This window comes from Molossus molossus, unplaced genomic scaffold, assembly GCF_014108415.1.
Source record: "Molossus molossus isolate mMolMol1 unplaced genomic scaffold, mMolMol1.p scaffold_m16_p_7, whole genome shotgun sequence".
Taxonomy (NCBI): Eukaryota; Metazoa; Chordata; class Mammalia; order Chiroptera; family Molossidae; genus Molossus; species Molossus molossus.
In genome coordinates this window covers 57,136,456-57,159,418 of record NW_023425401.1, presented here as the reverse complement: position 1 = coordinate 57,159,418, position 22,963 = coordinate 57,136,456, and the positions used below count along the sequence as shown (strand labels likewise).

The 22,963-nt window shown below is 40.4% G+C and overlaps 1 protein-coding gene across 1 annotated transcript in view; it reads right to left on the bottom strand.

The window, feature by feature from the left end:
• LHFPL3 (LHFPL tetraspan subfamily member 3) overlaps positions 1-22,963 on the bottom strand; it is a 608,740-nt gene that overhangs the window by 5,639 nt on the left and 580,138 nt on the right. Inside the window, exon 3 of the mRNA XM_036247458.1 lies at positions 10,431-10,448. Coding sequence (XP_036103351.1) covers positions 10,431-10,448 — 18 coding nt within the window. The remainder of the gene's footprint in view (positions 1-10,430; positions 10,449-22,963) is intronic.

Genomic DNA, 22,963 nt, shown 5'->3' with positions numbered 1-22,963 from the left:
TATGCATTCTGTTTTTGTCTCTCACTTAACATTGTGCATTTTAACGTTCATCCATGTTGATGTGGTAGCTGTGGTTCTTTTATTTCCATTGCTGCAAAGTATTCCACTGTATGAATATACCAATGTATTCATCCATTCTACTAGGATGACCATTTGGGTTGTTTCCTTTTCGAGATCATCGTTTTCTCAGCAGCTGTTGGCTCTGTATCAGCAATGGCTGTGCCAAAGAAATAATGAATTGGAGTTCTGATGGAGATTTTCTAGATTGCCATGAAGATCAGTCACTGAGAAGGTGTTATCGATCACTTTGCAAGTAAAACAACAAATGCAACAAACAGAGGGGTCATGGTGGTGTGGACACTGACTGAGAGAACCCTGAGTCTCCACCTGGAAACTCTTGAATTCTCACATGCTACAATTTTGTCAGCATTAGAGAAGTAATTCTTCATATTATCAAATAGTTATGAAATGATAATTTAAAGCTTTAATGTTTGTGGGATATTAATTCTGCAGACATGCTGTACAAATCCTTCATTGTGTGCATTCTCTAAAATAGCTTTTTCTTATGATGATATAATCAGCTAGTAGGTGACAGCAATAAATGTCTTCATGTTATTTCAGGTTTAGCCTTCAAAACGAGAAAGAACTAAAAGTGGAAAGAACTTTAATATACGTATTCATTTATGCTAGCATTGACAAAGACTGATGCTCAGCATCAGCATGGCATCTGTCATCATAATAATGATGATTGCTAATGATTATAACAACCACAGCAACAACATGCTGTCATCCAGATATAAAATGATGCCTCTAATCCAGAGCCCAGAAGAGCTTTTGTTCCCTTCTCCAGGAGTGCGGATAGAATGTGTGCTCATACATCCTTGCTCTCTTTTTTTGTTTTTGTTTTTGTTTTTGTTTTTATCCTTACCCGAGGACATTTTTCCATTTTTTGTTCAGATAGAGTGAGAGGGAGAGAGAGAGAGAGAAACATTGACGTGAAAGGGACACATCGAGTGGTTGCACCCGCATGACCCAACCGGGCCGGGGACAAACTGCAACCGTGGTACCTGCCCTTAGCGGGAACCGAACCCGGGTCTCTCTGGACCGCAGGTTGGTGCTCTAATTGCTGAACCAAACCAGCGAGGGCCATCCTTGCTCTCTTAATTGACCCCCATTAAAAGTCTGACCTTAGGCAAGTTGCCTTTGATCACATTTCATCCTGACTCTAACTTCAAGCTGGAGGCAGTTCTCCTGGGCACATCCAGGGGCATTCCTGGGCCACTTGTTATGCCATATGCTGTATGGAAATGGGCAACTATCCTTAGCTGCCAGTTTATTTTGGCATCTACAGTGACAACAGTCCTAAAATGTGTCTCAATTAAACACGATAAAGCAATTGGAAAGAAACAACTTCCTTAATTGTTTTTCTGGTGGAAAATGCTTTGGTCAAGAATTTTACCTCAAGCTCAGATACATATATCTGCTGCCTACTGGGCATCTTCGCTTGAATATCTTATTGGTACCTCCAATCTCAATATGTCCCCAAACTAGAATGACCATATGTCTGGTTTGCCAGCCACAGGCTTAGTTTATGTTGTTATCACAATAGCACTAATAGCACCTCAGTTTATTTTCAAATGTTGCATCAGTCTGGACAATAAATGACATGGCCACTCTACCCCAAAAGAACTCATGTCCCTTCTTCGACAACCTCCCTCCATACCTCCAAATCACTACTCCACTGATGTCCCCTTTCTCTGCTACTGGCACCATCATCCTTTCTATTGCTCAAAGTACAACAGAAGAATGACCCCATCTCACAGAGGATTCTACATCTGAAATCTTTCTCCAACAAAATACTTCTAGCTTGCTGCCCCTGTATTCCTGCATACACCACCATCTTTTGCTTGGGATCTACCATGCAGCCTCACTGGTCCCCTGTCCCTAGACTTGCTTCTCTGCAACTTGATTCCCTCCCTTTAAATCAGAAGTCTGATCATGTAACCCCTGCTTAAATCCCCGCAATGGCTTCTCATCGCCCTTGGACAAAGTCCATAGTTACAGGGCCCATCATGGCTAGCCCTCTGGCCACTTCATTTGGCATCCCTCATGTTATCTTTTATGTTTCCAAGCACTCAAGACCTCAGGTGTTAGGAAGCACTGTGCACGCTTTCTCTTTGAGTTGCTGCACACACAGTTTTCCTATTGGGCATACTCCTCCATTTGGCCTGGTTGGCTTCTTCAGATTTCAGCTTAGTTGTTGCTTCCTCCGAAAAGCCTTCTCTGACACTTCTAGACTAGATTCAGCATTTCTGCCAGGTACAGCCTGTATTTTCCCTATTGGAGCACTTACCACAATTTATTCTAATTGCTTTCTAATAGACTACATGCTCTGAGTGGCCAGGAACTATGTTCATCTTGCTCATCATTGCATCCCCAGGACCTGGCTCAGTGCATAGCACATCACTGGTGCTCAGAAAAGATTCACTAATGATATGACAACATTCAAATTCAAGGTATCTGGACTGCAGTAGAATGAGCTTCTTCTGTGCTGTTTGGGTCAGACTCTTCTCATAATCTCTTTAAGCTATTCATTAAGCTACTACATATATTATGAGACTTGTATGTTATATGATATAAAATTTTATACATAAGAAATACTATTTATTAGTAATTCAAAATTAAAAGTGTTGTTTTTTGTGAAAGCACTGGCAATGTATTTTAAGAAAGAAAAGGTGTCAAGAACTAGTAAACATGGGCCTAATAGAACGGTGATGGAAGATGATTTAACTTTGAGTGGTGGGCACACAGAGCAATATGCAGGTCTTGTATCACAGAAATGTACACTTGAAACCTAAATGACCAATGCTACCCCAATAAATTTAATTTAAAAAATTTAGTAAACACAGTTGATCTTGGATCAAGAGCTTTGGGATTTTCCCAATAGAAAACTACCCTGTACCCAGGCCAAGCCCCTGAAAGACAGAAATGGATGGTTTGCACCATTCACTAATCTGCTCTTAAGTGGAAGTTAGAAAGAGCGCTTCACATTTTGTTCACTCTCTTTTGCACATGTACTAAGAAAAGAATCTGAAGACATATCTATCTCTTCGGCTTGTCCCAGGAACCTGACATTTAAGAAAAATATGTTAAATGATTTATAAACTTCTGGAAAGATAGAGGCTGAAAAATCTGCCCCTAATTAAAAAAAAATTTCCCCCAGATTTACTGAGATATAATTGACATATAACACTGTGTATGTTTAAGGTGTACACATGTTGATTTGGCACTCTTATGTATTGTAAAATGATTACTACCATAGTGTTAGTTGACACCTCTATCACCTCACATAATTGCTGTTTCTTTTTTGTGGTGAGAACTTTTAAGATCTACTCTTTTAGAAATTTGCAAGTATATTATACAATATTCTTAACTACAGTCACCCTGGTGTACATTAGATCCTCAGACTTACTTACAACTGGAGTTTGTGCCCTTTGACCACCATCTTACTATTTCCCTTATCCTCTGGTAACCACCACTGTGCACTCTGTTTCTATGAGATTGGCTTTTTTTAGATCCTACACATAAGTGGCAGAATAGAACATCTGTCTTTCTCTAAGAGCTGCATTTTATACTTGTTCTTAAACTCCTGGCAAGATGATCCAAGGTCTGTGGGGTTTGTGTGAGAGAACAGCAGATGGCCAAATAGTGATTAATTAAATAAGGATTTTGGGAGAGCTTATCCTAAAATCAAGAGATATTGCAAATGATGGTAATCTTTTTGTTGTTGTTATTTACTTGTTTTTAAGAGTCACTGGTCTTAGGTATCTAATAAATATTGCTTTGCAGTGTGTGTAATTACTAAACATTGGTGGAATCAGCAATTGGTAGAACAACAACAACAAAAAAGAATACTTATCTTTCAATATCCAGACCCTGTTACTCAGAGCTTTGGTCTTGAGTTTCCGCTTTCCCACCTCTCTTTCTATTTATTCTACATGATTTCCACCATGTTATGGAAAAAGTACAGGCTTTGGAGTTATTCAGGCCACAAAACACTTGAGCATCTACTATGTACCAGGCATCATTCCATGGACTGGATCCTAAGCAGGTCAGTCACAGAGACAAAGGTTCAAATCCCAGCTCTGCCACTTCCTAGCTGGGTGATCGTGGACAATCTAGCTACCTGTGACATGAGTAGTGCTTTTTGAAATGGGAATAATAATTCTTCCATTCTGGGAGTGGGGATTTGTGGGATCAACTGGAATACTGAACATGAAGTAAGTGTCTGACAGTGTTTTGAATGTCTAGCAGATGGTTGATAAGTGGTATAATTTGAAATAATCTGGGCACTCTGGTTCCTGCAGGAGGTGGGCATAGTCTGCTGTTTTATGCCTCCTCATCTCTATCAGAGGAAGGGTCCAGTAGAGGTGAGAAGAGTATGTTCAGAGTCAGACTGCTACTTACATCAGAAGCACAGCCCTTGTGTGGCTATATCACACCACCTTTCCTCTTCTACTTAGATGAAGTATAGTGCTGGCTAAGGAGGGAGAGCTCAAACCCCTTGACCACAAAGAAATACTGTTGATTGCACGAAGGAGAACTATGATTTCCTCTCGAGAGTGTCCAATTGTGATTAAATACCAGTGTCTGCCCGTGTATTCAGTAAGAACAAACATTCAGAAGATTCAATAATAAGTGTGCTTTATATTCTTTGGGTGGATATGGAAAGTACAAAGATAGAAAAGATTTTATCTTTTTGAGACTGTTTACATCTTTTGTTGTTCACAGAGGTCAGCCATCCTCAATTAATTCATTCTCTTCTTCCTTCTGCTTCTTTTTCTGCCTCTCCTGCTGCTGCTGTTGCACCTTCTCCTCTTCTTTCTTCTGTCACTTCACCAGCATCATCATAAAATCCTCATCAGCAGTAGCAGCACCATTAACTTTTATGGAGAACTTGTTATGGTCTAGGCAGTGGGCTAAATAATTATTTTACATAACTGAGAAAACTGTGCATCCTTGTCAATCAGGCAATTTACAAAAAGTATTTAAATATTACAGAGCTCTTTATTAGTTTTCTGGGGCTACCATAGCAAAGTATCATAGACTGAGTGGCTTAAATAACAGACATTTATTGTCTCACAGTTCTGGAGGCTATATATCTAGAATCAATGTGTTGGCAGGTTAATTCCTTCTGAGGGCTGTGAGGAAGAATCTGTCCCAGGCCTCTTCCTAGCTTCTTGTGGTTTGCTGGCAATCTTTGGTATTGCTTGGCATCAGCAAGGAACTATCACCCCAATCACTTCCTTCATTTTCACATGGTGTTCTCCCTGTGTGTGTGTCTGTTGGTGTTTTCAAATTTCCCTTTTCATAGCAACACCATTATATTGGATTAGGGTCCACTCTATGACTACATTTTAACCTTTACACCTCTGTAAAGGCCCTATTTCCAAATAAGGTCACATTCTAAGGTACTGGGTGTTAGGAATCAAACACATCTTTTTTTGGGGGACACCATTCAACCCACAACAGGGTTATAGGAATAAGTGAAATAATTAGGAAGAACATGTGGAAGGAGAAGAGGACTTAGAAAGGAGAAGAGAATTTCTAAAAGTTATGTTTAATGCTTGAGGGGAAATGGGAATAAAATGAAGCCATTGGCTCTGGTAGTTGAGAGAGTGAAGGCAGATGACTGATACCAGCCTTGGCCCCAGCAGGACTGTGTCTGGTGCCCTTTGCTCATTCCAGTGCCCAGGCCTACTTGTGCTTGAAAAATATTTTGTTCATAACTAAATGACAGCAAAAGGAGCTCCTTACACTAACAAATAATCTTCATTCTAGAAGTGTTAATAGAATTGAATCAATTTGATTTTTTTTCATGTTGAAAATATTCTGATGTTCAGATTGAAGAACATAATGGACAAACATCCTAAAAAGACCCTAAGTGCTCTTCATTTTAGTAGACACTTAAGAGAAAATGTTTACAGTCACCAAGAGAACATGCATCATTACTGGGAAGAGAATTCTGATAATTTGGTTCCCAGAATCTACAACTTGTATTTGTATCAAAAACAACTTTGGGGTCAATGCAATATCTTTATTAGTTTAGTAATCTGCAGAGATCAAGGTCTATTTGAGGATTCTTGGAATAAACTGCTGAAGAAAAATTTCCCCTAACAGAATGAGTTTTATCTTGAAATAATAATTCAAAATATGTAATGCATCTGTAAACATTCTATGAATAAGTCCATCCTAAACTAATTGAAATTTAAGTATTAATGAATCATTATGCTTTGTAGCATATAGCATCAGAACTCTGAAAAAACAAACAAAACAGCAAACCCAAAGCAAAACAAAGAACCTCCAACTGGTTGTGACCCCAATGAACTATATGTCAATTAGAAAAGAATTAGTGAGCTTTTTCTCCTCAGTCCTGTTTTTTGTCTGAAAGCTTGCCTACAGCAACAGCCATGTGACAGGCAGAACTGTTTCTTCACCAAGGATTTCTGTAATTCCTGCACTGTCAGTCTTATGCGTTACAACACAGCCTGCGTCAGGCTTTAATTACCCATAAATGCACCACCTGTTGCCTTTTTAGTGCTTAATTATGAAACATGTCATGGTTTACTGTGCAATGTGATTGAAATGCTGTGTTGAGTTGAAGAATCACAGAATCCACAGAAGAATAAAACCCAGGTTTCAGATAAAGCAACGTGGCTAAGGTAAACCTGGTAAATGCTATTCCCAGAGGGGTGAGGGATTCAGCCTGACAACTATGGATTGGGCCAGGAGGAATGGGTGTGAGCAGAAAGGGGGCATGGGGCCAGCCTAGAAAGTCCCACGGGAAAGAGGAAATATGACTCTTCATGCAGAACTATGGTTCTCCTAAGAGGTTGCAGACCCTGGAATTTGACTGAAGGAAAGGCTTTGTGCCTTGGTGGCTGGAAGCTTTTATGTAATCCTGTGAATCCTCCTTCAGTGCAACTGCAGTCTGGGCTCTGTGGTACTGCAGTTGTGCAGCCCTGGGAAGAGAAAAAAAGGCAGGGGAAGAGGAAGCAACTGAAGACAGAAAGAAGGCTGGTGTGGGACCACCGAGGTCAACTCTGGCCGTTCATGGTGACTCCAGATAGGAGAGGACTCAAAACAGTACCAGGTGACAGTTGTCCACATCATCACAGGCAGTCATGACCTGCCACTAATTATGATTACATATTCATTTGAATCACTTCTCTCTCAAGGAAGAGTTATTTTGTGGTCTAAAGTGCTTCCATACCCTTGGGGCACTGGGTGAAAGAGGTGAAGGGATTAAGGAGCACAAATTGGCAGTTACCAAATTGTCATGGGGAAGTAAATAAAGCATAGGAAATATAGTCAATAATATTGAGATAACTATGCATGGTGCCAGTTGGGGTACTGGAAATATGAAGGGAAACACTATATAAAGTATATGATTGTTTAACCACTAAGCTGTACACCCCAAAACAATACACAATAAAATTAGGAAAAAAAATGTACAAATTGGCAGTTACACAATACTCATGGGGATGTAAATTACAGCTTAGTAAATATAGTAAAAAATATTGTAATAACTGGGCATGGTGTCAAATGGCTACTAGAGTTATTGGGGTGATTACTTCATAAGTTACATAAATGTCTAACCACTATACTGTGCACCTGAAACTAATATAAATTGAATGCTGACTGTAATTGAAAAATAAAAACCATTTTTAAAGAAGGAAAAAACAAAAAAAACCCAAAGGACGTTCATACCTTTCAGCTGAGCACCCTCACATTATGTGTGGAGCTGACTTTTGTAGTAGTTGAACTTAATGCCAGAGGGGCCCCAGTATCATCAATGAAAAATGTCACTGAATGTCCTTTTCTTTGAGCTAAGACCTGAGGAATTTGTGAAAATTGGTCCAGTTAGATGCTTTCTCTGAACAGTATGAGTTCAGTGCACAGATGAGTGAGGGAAATGCTTGGGGATCAGGGAGTGCTAGGCCTTTCTATATTAGCCCCCTGGTTGCTCAAGACTGGCACTGGGTACTGGGTGGGGAGACCACAGCAGATCTGGGAGGTATTCTGAATGTGATGTAGAAGGGAAAAGAAACTGCATTGGTTATCTATTGCTGCATAACAGTATTACCACAAACCTAGTGGCTTAAAACAACACGTTTGTTGTCTAGCCTTTTTTGTGTCTTGTGTCTCAGTGTCTCTCACAAAATTTCAATCAAAATGTTGGCCATAATCACCTCACACCTGTCAGAATGGCTGCCATCAATAAATCATCAAACAACAAGTGTTGGCGAGGGTGTGGAGAAAAGGGGACTCTAGGTGGGAATGCAGACTGGTGCAGCCACTATGGAAAACAATATGGTGTTACCTCAAAAAATTAAAAATTGAATTTCCATTTGACCCAGTGATCCCACTTCTAGGAATATACCCTAAGAAGCCTGAAACACCAATCAGAAAGAATATATGTACTCCCATGTTCATAGCAGCACTATTTACAATAGCTAAGATCTGGAAACAGCCCAAGTGTCCATCAGTAGACAAATGGATAAAAAAGGAGTGGTATATATACACAATGGTGTACTATGCAGCTGTAAGAAAGAAAGATCTCTTATCCTTTGAGACGACATGGAGGGACCTGGAAAGTATTATCCTAAGTGAAACAAGCCAAGCAGAAACAGACAAATACCACATGATCTCACTTATTTGTGGAATATAATGAACATAACAGTATGAGGAATAGGGTAGACCCAGAGATGTGGAAGTAGGGTACAGACTGACAAGCCTCAGAAGAGGGGGTGTGGGGGATGGGAAGAGATAAACCACAGAACTTATATGCATGTATGCATAATCAGTGGACATGGACAACAAAGCCGGAGACGGAGTGAGGGGGATGGGGAAGAGGGTGTCAATGGGGTAAAAAAGGAGAAACATCTGTAACAAAAATAAAATTAAGCCCTGGCTGGTTTGGCTCAGCGGTTAGAGGGTCAGCCTGCGGTCCAGACAGACCTGGGTTTGGTTCCCGCTAAGGGTGTGTACCTCGGTTGCAGTTTGACCCCAGCCCTGGTTGGTTGTGTGGGTGGCAGCCACTCGATGTGTACCTTTTATGTCGATGTTTCTCTCTCTCTCTCCCTCCCACTCTATCTGAACAAAAAATGGAAAAATGTCCTCAGACGAGGATAAACAACAACAAAATAAAATTTAAAAAAATAAACAAAATAAACAAAATGTTGGCCATAGCTAGAGTATCATCTGAAAGCTCAGCTGGGGAAGGATGCACTTGTAAGCTCATGTGATTGTCAGAAAAATTCAGTACTTTGTGGACTGTTGGACTGAGGACCAAATGTTCCTATCTAGATGCTACCTTCAGTTCCTTGCTTCAGTTGGCTTCTCCAGCATGGCAACTTTCTTCATCAAAGCATGCAAGCCAAGAAGGCTATAGATAGAATCTTTTAGCAAGATGAAAGCACAATTTTATGTAGCTTAATTATGGAAGTACATTCCATCACCATTGCCATATTTTATTGGTTAGAAACAAGTTACAGACTTACAGACTTCTGGTCAAGATGGCGATGTAGTAAACGCGGTATCTTCTCCCACAACCACATCAAAAGTACAACTAAACTACTACATAACCATCATTCAGAAGTACCTGAAATCGAGCTGAATGGAAGTCCTACAACTACGAAATTAAAGAAGCAGCCACACTAAGACTGGTAGGAGGGGTAGAGGCACAGATGGGCTGATCCTACACCCGTGTGTGGCAGATAAAAATCAGGAGGACACCTCAGCTGGGAAGGTCCTCCCTGAGGACTGAGGAGTCCCTGTCCCACACCAGGCGCCCAGCTCAAGTTTCCATTGCCAGGAAAAAAAGTCCTCATAGCTTCTGGCTGGAAAAACCAGTGGGAAATGAGGCAGAGGGAGGCTGCAGCTGCTGGAGCCCCAGGAAGCTCCTCTTAAAGGGCCTGAGCATGGACTTACTCAGACTTGCTTTCTCTAAGCTTGGAGGGGAGGCAGTGTGAGGGGCGCCAGAGACACACAGGGAAGAACTGAGCTGTTTGGCCTTGGGACGAGGGCTGAAGAGGTGGCTTTCTCCTGGACAGATGCTGGCAGAGGCTGATGTTCCTTTGGTGAGCCCTTCCCTGGGGTGGCAGACAACCGCCATATCTAAGACTCCAGCAATCTGGCTCACACTGGTTGCCCCGCCCCAGTGATTCCCTGAGGCCCTGCCCCACCCAACTTTCGGGCCCACCCAAGCTGTTTCCAAAGGCTTTACCATAGGATTGGCCTGTCTCGGATCCTGCTTCAGGGTTTCTTAAAACCTCTCAAACAAGCAGCATCTGGTCTCAGCGAGCCCCATACTTCATGTTAAGTGGCCCCAGGTCTGGCACTAGAAGCAGCCAGCCTTGTTTCACAGCTTGACTTTTTCTGGGCACCTCCAAGCCCAGCACAAGAAGCAGCCATGGGCAGATTACTTTTTAGCTTATGATGGGTGGCCCCAGATAGAACACAGGCAGTGGCTGACCTTGCCCCAGAGCCAACACACCCAGTGGACAGCTTCAGACTACATTGAAACACCACCACCAACCACCTCCACAAGTGACACACTCAATGATCGGACTCAGTGGGTACCAGAGTCCTAATAAAGTAAGTCTTGCTTTGTGTGGTGGGCTCTGCACAGCTGGTCCTTCAAGGGAGTTAGAGGCCAGTGGTCAGTGGGCACAGCCAGTCCTTGCAACAACTGATAAGCCTGTATAAATCCCTCTCATTGATGTGTGAACAGCAATCAAGACTCAATTACAACAGAAGGGTATATAGTCCACACTAGGGGTGCACCTCAAGGGCCCAGCTGGGGTGATCAGGGAGGCTGTGCCACTGGACCCTATAGGGCACCTACAACAATGGCCACCCTATGAAGCCTAGGAGACATAGCAACTCTGTCTAATACTTAGAAACAATCTCAGGGAAGCATCCAAAATGAGGAGACAAAGAAACTTATCCCAAATGAAAGAAAAGAACAAAACTCCAGGAAAAGAACTAAACAAAATGGAGATAAGCAATTAATCAGATGCAGAGTTCAAAACACTGATTATAAGATTGCTCAATTAACTTGGTGAGATCTTCAAGAAACTTAAAGAAACATCCAAGGAACTTAGTGAGAATGTCAACAACATAAAAAAGGACCAGTCAGAAATGAAGGATGTACTAATTGAAATAAAGAATAATTTACAGGGAATCAATAGTAGAATAAGTAAAGCCAAGAAGCAAATCGTGGATTAGGAATATAAAGAAGCAAAAAACACCCAATCAGAACAGCAGAAAGAAGAGAGAATTCAAAATTCCACTACATATGATGTCTGGGATTTTGCTGCCTACATTTTCTTCTAGAATTTTTATGGTTTCTCGAGTTACATTTAAGTCTTTTATAGTTTATTCTTGTGTATGGTATAAGTTGGTAGTCTAGATTTTTTTTTTTTGTATATAGCTGTCCAATTTCCCCCGCACCATTTATTGAAGTGGCTGTCTTTTTTCCATTGTATACTCTTGCCTCGTTTGTCAAATATTAATTGTGCATACTGTCGTCAGTTGATATCTCTGTTCTATGTTCTGTTCCATTGATCTATATGTCTGTTCTTGTGCCAGTACCAGGTTGTTTTGATGATAGCTTTGTAATATAACTTTATATCTGGTATTGTGAATACTCCCATTTTGTTCTTCTTTTTCAAATTTGCTGTGGCTATTCATGGTCTTTTATTGTTCCATATAATCTTTTGCAGTGTTTGTTCTAGATCTGTGAAATATGCCGTTGGTACTTCAATAGGAATTGCATTAAATTTGTAGATTGCTTTGCATAGTATATACATTTTAATGGTGTTGATTTTTCCAATCTATGAACTCCATGTGCATTTGAAAAGAATGTATTTTCTGCAACTTTGTGGTGAAATATTCTGTAAATGTCAGTTAAATCCAACTGATTTTGTGTGACATTTAAGGTTTCTTTTTCCTTGTTAATTTTTTGTCTAGATCTATCAGTGAGGGTTACAGTCCTTTACTATGAGCCTGGCTGGTGTGGTTCAGTGAAGTGAGCATCGTCCCATGAACTGAGAGGTCCCAGTTCAATTCATGGTCAATGCACGTGCCCAGATTGTAGGCTAGATTTCCTGTAGGGGGCGTGCAGGAGGCAGCTGTTTAATGTTTCTCTCTCACATCGATATATCTGTCTCTGTCTCCCTTTCTCTCTCTCTCTAAAAGATTGATAAAAGCATATTAAAAAAATGTCCCTTATTATGATTGTATTGCTGTGGCTCTCTCCCTTAAAGTTGTCTGGAAAAAATATAAAAATATATTTAGGTGCTCCTATATTTGGTGCATATATGTTAATAAGAGTTAATGTCCTCTTGTTGGACTAATCCTTTTAATATTATGTAGTGAGCTTCTTTGTCTCTTGTTATGGCCTTCATTTTGAAGTCTATTTGATCAGATATGAGTACTGCTACCCATTTCTTTTTTCCATTTGCATGGAATATTTTTTTTTTCTATCCCTTCTTTATTAGCCTCTGTGAATCTTTTGTTCTGAAGTGAGTCTCTTTTATACAGCACATATGGGTCATGTTTTCTTATCCATTCAGCTACCCTATGTCTTTTGATTGGAACATTTAATCCATTTACATTAAAGGTTTTTATTGATATATACTTATTTAATGTCATTTTTATCTTTATGCCTGTGTTTCTCTCTATATTTCTTCTTCTTCTTCTTGAAGCTCTCCCTTTAGCATTTCTTGCAATGATAGTTTGGTGATACTGAACTCTTTTAGCCTTCTTTTGTCTGAGAAGCTCTTTATTTTACTTGATAGCCTTGCTGGATGGATCAGTCTTGGTTTCATGTTCTTACTTCTCATTACTTTGTATTCTTCTTGCCACTCCCTTCTGGCCTGAGTGTGTTTATTAAGAACTTTGCTGACAGCCTTATGGGGGATCCCTTGTAGGTAACTAACTGTCTCTCTCTTGCTGCCTTTAAGATTTTCTCTTTATCTTTTTCTTTGGCCATTTTAATTATGATGTGCCTTGGCATGGGTCTTGCTTGCTTCCATTTCATTTAGTTATTTTTCTGGAGATTTTTTCTTTTTGATTGGGACTCTCTATGCCTAATGAACTTTGTAATTTTTTCTTTTGCCAGAAGAGGAAAGTTTTCTGTGATTATTTCTTCTAACAGGTTCTCTATCCCTTGCTTGCTTTCTTCTCCTTCTGCTACTCTTATGATATTGATGTTGTTATATTTCATATTGTCCCTGAGTTCCCTTAAACTATCCTCATTCTTGTTAATTCTTTTTTGTTTTTGTTGTTCTGTTTGGGTGTTTTATTTTAAACCTGTCTTCCAAATCACTGATTCTATCCTCTGCTTCAACTTGCCTACTTCAAATTCCTTTCAGTGTGTTCTTGATGTCAGATATGCTGTTGTTCATTTCTGATTGGCTCTTGTTCAGAGTTTCTATCTCTTTTGTGATACTGATGTAGTTTTTGTTCAGGTTCTTGTAATTCTTACTAAGTTGTTTGATCATCCTTATAAACATTATTTTGAACTCTTTGTCTAATAAATTGCTTGCTTCCATTTCATTTAGTTATTTTTCTGGAGATTTTTTCTTTTCTTTTTTTGGGAGGGTTGTTTTTCTTTGTTGTCCCATTTTAGTTGTCTTTTGGTGTCTGTTTCTATGTGTTAGATAGAACTACTATGACTCCTAATCTTTTTGGTTTGGCCTTATGCAGTAAGTGTCCTGTGGAACACAGTGGTGAAGTCTCCTTGATCTTCTGCACTGAATGCTCTATCTAGGACTCTTTCTTGTGTGGATTATGTAGACCCTCCCATTGTAATTGGGAAGCTAATTTTTTTTGGCCTGTTCATGGATGAGATTGAGTTTCACCCCTTGAAAATCAGTTTAGCAGGATGGGGCAAGCAGGGTCTGGGAATGCAGATACAATCAGCTCTTTGATTGGCCTGACATGGGTCACTGGCCCTCAATAAGGGAGCTAGCTGCTTGCCTTCTAGCTCAGCATGCCCTGTGAGAGACCCTGACGGGAGACTTTGCGGGGCTTGCACCAGATACCCTAGTTCTGAGTTGTATCCCCTTTCACCTATGAAGCTGCACTAGCAAGGATGTGCTAGTGGTGCTTGTAGGAAGAGAACAAAGCTCCTCCCTTTGCTTGGGATGTGTTGGTCCTTGGTGAGGAAGAAAGAGCTGTTGACCTTCTATCTCTGTGCATTGGCAGAGGCCCTGGTGGAGAGCTCCAAGGAAGTCATGTCCAATGTCCAAGCTCTGATTTGCATTTGCCGTCTCCCAGCTGACATGAGTTCAGCAGGGTGGGGCCAGCAAGGTCTGGGAATGCAGATCTAACCTGCGCTTTGACTGGGGTAACACTGGCCTTGACTGTTGAGAGGGGAGTTAGCTGCTTACTTTCTAGCTCAGCATTGCCTCACCAGAGATCCTGAGAGGAGACTCTGAAGAGCTTTACCAGATACTCCAGTTCTTAGTTGTGTCTCCTTTCTCCTGTGAGGCTGCATCAGCAGGGATGTGCCAGCGGGGCTTGGAGGAAGAGAACAAGATTACCATTTCCTTCCCCCAGTGGGTATGAATTTAGCAGGGTGGGCCCAGCAAGATCTGGGAAAGCAAACCCAATCTGACCTTCGAATGGTGTGGGTCCTCATCCCTTGAGAGTGGTGTAACTGCTCTCTTTCCATCTTTACACCAGAGCTCCTGAAGGGAGCTCCAAGGGGATCACACCAGGTTTCACAGATCTGAGTTGTGCCTCCTTTCCCCTGGGAGGTTGTATCTGTGGAAGGTGCAGGTAGGGTTTGGAGAAATAGATTAAGACTGCCGCTCTGCTCGAAGTGGCACTGACTCCTGGGGGGTGTGGGGGTTTGTCACTCCCTTTTATCTCTGCAACTCACTGCCAGAGGCCCTGATGGAGGTCTCTGAGGTGGTGGCTCTAAATGTCTTTGTTCTGAATTGCACTTCCTTTCCCCTGTGGGACTGTGCTTTGGAGGTGGTACCAGCAGATTTGGGAAATGGTAATCCAGGCAGCCCTTTGTTGGGGGTGGCTCAGGCCCTTAGCTCTTGGGGAAGGAGCTAGGTATTTGCCTCCTACCTCAGCAGTGCCCTGCCAGAGCTCCTGAGGGGCCACTCCAAGAGGGTCATTCCTGATTTCCAAGTTCTGAATTGTGACCCCTTTACCCTGCAAGGCTACATGTGCCACAAGGTGCAGGTTGGGGTTGGAGGAATAGATTAAGGCTGTCTGGGGTGGTGCCAGCTCTTAGGAGGAGAGAGAGCTTGTTGCTTCCTTCTATCTCTACAACTCACTGCTAGAGGCCCTGATGGAGGCCTCTGAAAGGGGTAATCCAAATATCTCTGTTCTGATTGCACTTCCTTCCCCCTGTGGGACTGCGTTTTGAAGGCAGTACTGGCAGATTTGGTAAAAGCAAATCCAGGCAGCATTTTGTTGGGGGTGATATGGTCCTCAGAAGGGTAATTAGCTTCTTGCTTTCTAGTTTGGGGTGGCTTGGCACCAGGGATCCTGAAGGGAGTCTTGCAAGTGTGCACCTTCCCCTAGCTCTGCAGCTGCTTGCTGCCTGAGGCACTGACCAGGGTGTCTTCTGTTGGGGACGGCATATGCCTAACTCATGGGGAGGGGAAAGATTGGCTCCTGTTCCTAAGCCATTTAGCTCAATGTTTGTCCGAGACTGTCTGAAGTTTCTCCAGAAAAAAAGCATACCTCAGGTCCTTTTATGCCCAATTTTAGCTTGGCAGGGTGGAGTTGCCAGTATTTGGAGGACAGGGTTAGTGCACTTTCTCTAGCTGGTGTTATAAGAAAGAAGTGCTAGACACTGAGAGAAGGTGTCTAAGGGTGGTATGGGATGTTGGCTCAGGTCTGGGGCCTCAGATGGCTACCTTCCTATGCCACTCAGATCTTTTCCTTATGGCTTCCATATATATGTCTTGAGTCTCCTTTTATCTACCAGAGCTCCAGGTGCAAGTCCATGTGCATTAGCCTTTAAGGGTGTCACCCAAGATTCAAGCAGACTCCCTTCTCTTCCTGGTGGGCAGAGTCCCTGCTTATTTTTTGCGGCCAAATGTTACACAGGCTCCCCCCGCCAGGCCCAGGTGTTCTGGGTTGGGGGTCCCAGCATGGGTCTGAGACCCCACTATCCGGTGGGGTTTTTTGCAGCCACAATATTTCTCTGACTTCACAGCTGCTGCCCCTGTGTGCTGGGACCAGCCTTTTCCACATCTCCATTCTTTTTACCAGTTTCTGTATAGCTTCCTTTTCTTTTTTCTTTCACTCCGTGGATATAATGCTCCAGTTCAGGTGACCTTCTTTTGTTAATTCAGGTAAACTGCTCTAAATTTTAGCTGTGACTGGTTTGACACTGGGAGGAGGTGTGTGTTGCTTTCACCTATCCCCCTGCCATTTTGAATCAACAATTACTTTAAATACAAATGGATTAAATTTTTTTATCGAAAGACATGTGGAGCTTGAATGGATAACAAAATAAGACCATTACATATGCTGTCTAAAAGAGACTCACTTCACATTGAAAGACATGCTCAGACTGAAAATGAAAGGATGGAAAAAAATATTTCATGAAAATGAAAACAAACAAGCAAACAAAAGCTGGGGTAGCAATACTTCTGCCAGATAAAATAGATCCAAAAAACAAAACGAACGAGCAGAGCAGAAACAGACTCATAGGGACAGAAGAACAGAACGATGGTTGCCAGAGGGGAGGGGTGTTGTGGAACTGGGTGAGAAAGGTGAAGGGATTAAGAAGTACAAATTGGTAGTTACAGAATAATCACAGTGATGAAAAGTACAGCATAGAGAATATAGTTAGTAATATTGTAATAACTATGTATGATGTCAGATGGGTACTAGATTTACCAAGGTGATCACTTAGTAAGTTATACAATGCTTAATAACTGGGTTGTATACCTGAATTATTATAATATCATTAAACAAAATATTACTTAAAATAAAAATAAAGGAAAAGACACACAAGTTCAGAAGCACAGAGAATCCAAACAAGATGAACCCAAAGAGGTTCACAGCAAGACATATAAGTAAAATGGCAAAGATTAAAGACAAAGGGAGAGTTTTATTTTATTTTTTTTCCTTTTTTTTTTGTACAGATAGAGTGGGAGGGAGAGGGTGGAAGAGAGATAGAGTGAGAGAAACATCGACGTGAAGGGACACATTGAGTGGCTGCCACCTGCATGACCAACCAGGGCCGGGGACAAACTGCAACTGAAGTACGTGCCCTTAGCGGGAACTGAACCCGGGTCTCTCCGGACCGCAGGCCAACGCTCTAACCGCTGAGCCAAACTGGCCAGGGCCAAAGGGAGAGTTTTAAAGAAGCAAGAGAAAGACAGCTGCCTACAAGGGAGCTTGCATAAGACCGTAGACTGATTCCTCAACATTCAGGCCAGAAGAGATTAGCATGAAATATTCAAAGTGATTTAAAGCTAGGACCTACAGCCAAGACTGCACTACACAAGAAAGCTATTATTTAAAATTGAAGAACTAAAGAGCTTGCCAAAGAAGAAAAAGCTAAAGGAGCTCATCACCAACTAACCAGAATTACAAGAAATATTAAGGGGACATCTTTAAGAAGTAAGAAAGAAAAAAAAAAGGAACAAAAATATAAATAATAAAATGGCAATAAATACCTACCTACCAATAATCAATTTAATGTAAATGGATCGAAGTGCACAGCTAACATCACACTCAGTGGGGAAAAACTAAAAAAATTTCCCTTAAGATCAGGAACAAGACAGGGATGTCCACTTTCACCACTCTTATTCAACCTAGTACTGGAAGTCCTAGACACAGTTATCAGACAAGAAGGATAAATAAAAGGCATAGGCATCCAAATTGGGAAGAAAGAAGTAAAACTTCATTATTTACAGATGATATGATACTGTATATAGAGAATCCTAGAGATTCCACCAAAAAACTACCAGAACTAAAAAATGAATTCAGTAAAGTATCTGGATACAAAATTAATATTCATAAATATATACACCAATATTGAACTTTCAGAAAGGGAAACTAAGAAAACAATTCCATTTACAATTGCATCCAAAAATAAAATACAAAGGAATAAATTTAACCAAGGAGGTAAAAGACCTGTAATTGAAAAATTATAAGACACTGAAGAAAGAAATGAAAGAAGATACAAATAAATGGAAGAATATACTGTGTTCATGGATAGGAAGAATTAACATCATTAAAATGTCCATCAAGCCCAGCTGGTGTGGCTCAGTGGTTGAGCATCGACCCATGTACCAAGAGGTCGCTAGTTCAATTCCCAGTCAGGGCATAGGCCCAAGTTGTGGGCCAAATTCCCAGTGGTGGCATGCAGGAGGCAGCTGATCAATGTTCTCTCTCATCGATGTTTCTATCTCCCTCTCCCTCTTTCTTTCTCTCTCTCTAAAATCAATAAAGAAAAAAAAAATATGTTCATCCATACTACCCAAAGCAATCTATAGATTCAACATAATTCCTATCAAAACACCAATGGTGTATTTCACAGAACTAGAACAAATATTCCAAAAATTTATGTGGAACCACAAAGGAGCCTGCATAACCTCAGTGATCTTGAAAAAAAAAAAGATCAAATTTGAAGGTATCATGCTACCTGATATCATGCTACAAGGCCATAGCAATCAAAGTGGTATGGTACTGACATAAAAACAGATGCATATATCAATGGAACAGAATAGAGAGCCCAGAAAAAACCCCATGATTATATATTTAATTAATATATGACAAAAGAGGCAAGAACATACAATGGGGTAAAACTAGTCTATTCAATAAATGGTGTTGGAAAAATTGGACCAATACATGCAAAAAATGAAAATACAACACTTTTCTTATACTATACACAAGAATAATCTCAAAATGAGTAAAAGACTTAAATGTAAGACTCAAAACCTTCAAACTTCTCAAAGAAAACATATGTGGTAAAATCTCTGATATTTCTCATATCAATGTTTTTTGTGCTATTTCTCCTTGGACAAGGGAAACAAAAAGAAAAATAAACAAATGGGACTATATAGAAATAAAAACTTTTTGCACAGCAAAGGAAACTATTAACAAAATAAAAGAACATTCCACTAAATGGGAGAAGATAATTGCTAATGATACATCTCTGATAAGGGGTTAATAACCAAAATTTATATAGAACATATACAACTCAACACCAAAAAAACAAACAATCCAATTAAAAAGTGAACAGAGGACCTGAATAAACATTTCTCCAAAGAGGACATACAGATAGCCAATAGACACATGAAAAGATGCTCAACATCACTAATCATCAGAGAAATGCAAATTAAAACTACAATGAGATATCACTTCATATATATATAATGAAATGTTACTTGGCTATAAAAAAATCTTACCATTTGTGACAGCATTGATAGACGTAGAGGATATTATGCTAAGTGAAATAAATCAGACAGAGAAAGACAAATACCTTATCATTTCACTTATATGTGGAATCTAAAGAACAAAATAAATGAACAACAAAATAGAAACAGACTCATAAATACAGAGAATAGACTGATGGTTGCCAGAAGGGTGGGGGTAAGGGGCTATATGAAAAAGATAAATGGATTAGAAGTACTAATTTGTAGATACAAAATAGTCATGGGGATGTAAAATTCAGCATAGGGAATATAGTCAATATTGTTCCAGGTGGGTACTTGACATATCAAGGGACAATTTTGTTAAATATATAATTGTCTAACAACTATGCTGTACACCTGAAACTAATACAAAATAATATTGAAGTAAGCTGTAATTGAAAAATAAATTAAAAAATGGTGAAAAGCCAGAAATACTTGGTGAGCATATTAATAATTACTATAGGCACTCACTCAGTGTACATCTCTTTTACCTTCCTAGGAGAATGCTGACTTTGACTAGTTATCTTTTGCCTCCCATGCTACCCATTAAGTTAGGTAAATCTGGCCTTATTTATTGTTCCAAGGGTGAGCCTTGATGCATTTAAGGCAATCAAAATAATCTTAACTTGGTTGGAATTGGTTCAGGAAGAAAAATGAGACCTAATTCAGGCCAATGAGATGTTGTGAGAAGTTTTGGGGGCTTTGGGGAATTTTTTTCCCTCATTCTTCTTGGTTAGCTTCTAGGAGTAAGTAACTTCCTTGCTTTTCTTGGATGCGAGGAGAAAGCATGAAAGCCCAAATGCTGCTTGAAGCCATTCTGTGATTAAGAGGAGAAGTTTTTAGGATGGAGTTGATAACAAAAATGATAGAGTAGATAGAAAAAACCTGGGTCCCTGATGAAATGATTGGTTGTTGGATCAGCCAAACTAAAGCCTGTGCTACCTTTGGACTTCCAGTTTTCCTTGCCAAAAGCGTTCTTGTTGTTTAAGCTGCTTTGAGTTGGATTTAGTATCCAAACTAATATGTCTGCTTAACTAGGTTTCCTGTTATGTCCTTGCTTTATTTGTAGCCCCTGACTCACTCCATATTGGCTGCCTCCCCCTCTTATCACAGTTCACTTGGATATAGAATATAGATTTGCCTCAGACTTGCAGTATTGTATGAATTCCTCCCTTCGCTTACTGACTTCATGACCTCTAAATATGGCTTGCTGATCTTTTACTCTCTCCTCTAACTCCTTGGTTTGTTCCTGGCCTGTCTTAAATGGCAGCCCCCCACACAAATGTTAAGGAGACCGTCTTCTCAAGGACATTTTTGTTTCTTGAAAACATGTCCTTTGTATCATTAAATTGTATCTTGCCTACACACTGGTTGAAATGAAAGCAGCCCACATGGCCAAATGCTATAAAATACAAAAGGTCAGTGGAGCAGTTCCTCCACTCTGTCAGCCACACATACTATCACAGAGCTGTGAGCTTTGAGATTTAATGACTTGCTTGCTTGAGTTCTAAATTGGGGCTGCATTATTGAAGATTCAGCAAGTTGGTTTAAAGCTGCCATTGAAACATCCCATCAAATCCAATACACGAGGGATAGAGTAGAGCCCATTTGTGTGGCACTTATCAAGGCAAAAGTTAGAAGACCCAGCACTAATGTGGGCAGGGGTGTCTATTAGATCCAGATTTTAATGGGCATATTTTAGGTGAATTTTAATAGGCATAAAGTTAACATATTAGACATATTTTATATGTCTCCCAGCCTGGCTCACTTATATCATAAATATAAAAAGCTATGCCAAGTTAACTCACCTCAAACAGTTTTAGAGAAGTCAGGGAGAAGGCAAAGCTGTGAGTAATCTAAGAAATAGAAATACCGTGGGAGTTGTGTGCAGGTAGAGGGCATTGTGTTACTGATGTGACTGGACAGATGGAGTCTGAATTGGCCCTTTTTTGAATTATTCATATTTTCTAAAACCTTTTTATGGAAGACTTGGACCATTTAGATCTACTGGGCTGTTTGTATTTAACAAGGATGACTCCAGAGAGATTTCTGGCAGGTTCTAAGAAAATATTCTGAGACTGACAGTTGCTTTGGGGAATAAAGAGACAGCATGTGTCTGTTTTTTACCCCCTCTTATTTTTTTCTTAGCTCATTTTGTCAAGTCATGCAAAGCTTTCACTAATACAATTGAGGCTTACAAACAGTTAGAAGAATCACTGTCTTAATGAACATCATTTAAGGAAGAGAAGAAGAAAGAAAGGAGGCCAGGGATGGGGAGAGAGAACAGAAGGCTCTTATCTAGCTGGTTTGGCTCCCTGGCATCCAGAAGGCTGACTTTCCGGCAGTGGGAAGGAGGATGGGTCAAATTATGGTAATTAGGATCTTTTGTGGCAGCTCATGATTTGCATTTCTTTCATTTCATTGTTCCCCTTCATGTTTGCTGGAAGACTAAATAATACACTTTTATGTCTGTACCAAGAGTTATTCTTGGGATTCAGAAGAGGGATGGCATCAGAGTACATGTTTGGCCTGGTTTTCCAGAATTGTTTTTAAGGGGAAGAGGATAGGTAGCTTAGTAGAATCAGATGACCTGTCTCTAGGTAACTTCAGACTTTAGAAAGGATAATAAGATTTTAAGAGATTTCCCTGTGGATCTATTATCCAGGTGCTGACTACCTAGTCTGATTGTGCAGTGGATTATCAAAATCATTTGTTTTTCCCTTTTGCATTCTACTAAACATAGCAAGAGACTCAAGTTATAAGAGCCTATAGGGAGTCAGCAATAGCTCATTTTCTTAGCAAATGGAGGTCGCAGTAATTTCTCCTATGTGTCCAGCAAGTACCATCTAGCCCAGGTCCAGGACTTTTCCCATCCATTGTGAGATGTGATTGGTAAATTCTTACTGGTGATAGACATGCTGATTCTCTCTTGTTGCCAACCAGTCACTGTATAGGTTTAAATTCACTTTATATTAAACAAGAAAGGAAATAAACTGTTTGATATCCTTAAATGCAGGATTGGTTGAAAGTTCCTGTAGTATATTTTAACAGAATCATAATTTCCAACAGTACTTTTGAGAAGAAACTATTAGTGAATCATTGACTCTCGAATTTAATGTGATCACACACATCACTAGTCGTATGATGAACATCTGCTTTTAAAGTAAAAGCCCACACTGACAGCCGTCCTAATTCTACTTCTTTGCTTTCAACATGTGCCCTGTAGTTCCAATTATTCTACATCATTCCCTGTGTGACAAATTTACACACCCTTTCTTTCTGTGCCTTTTCTGGGAAGGCCTATGGTAACTTTGCCCATGTTCTGATTATTATTCAAGTCACCGACAGTAAGAATATCAATGCTATACATTCATCATGTGCCAATGATGATGGCATCGGAAGTGTCAAGGCTGGGATCATCTGGTCTACCTTCTCACTTTGTAGAAGAAACTAGGGTTCAAGTGACACCCCCCCCCTCCAAATCTGTTGGC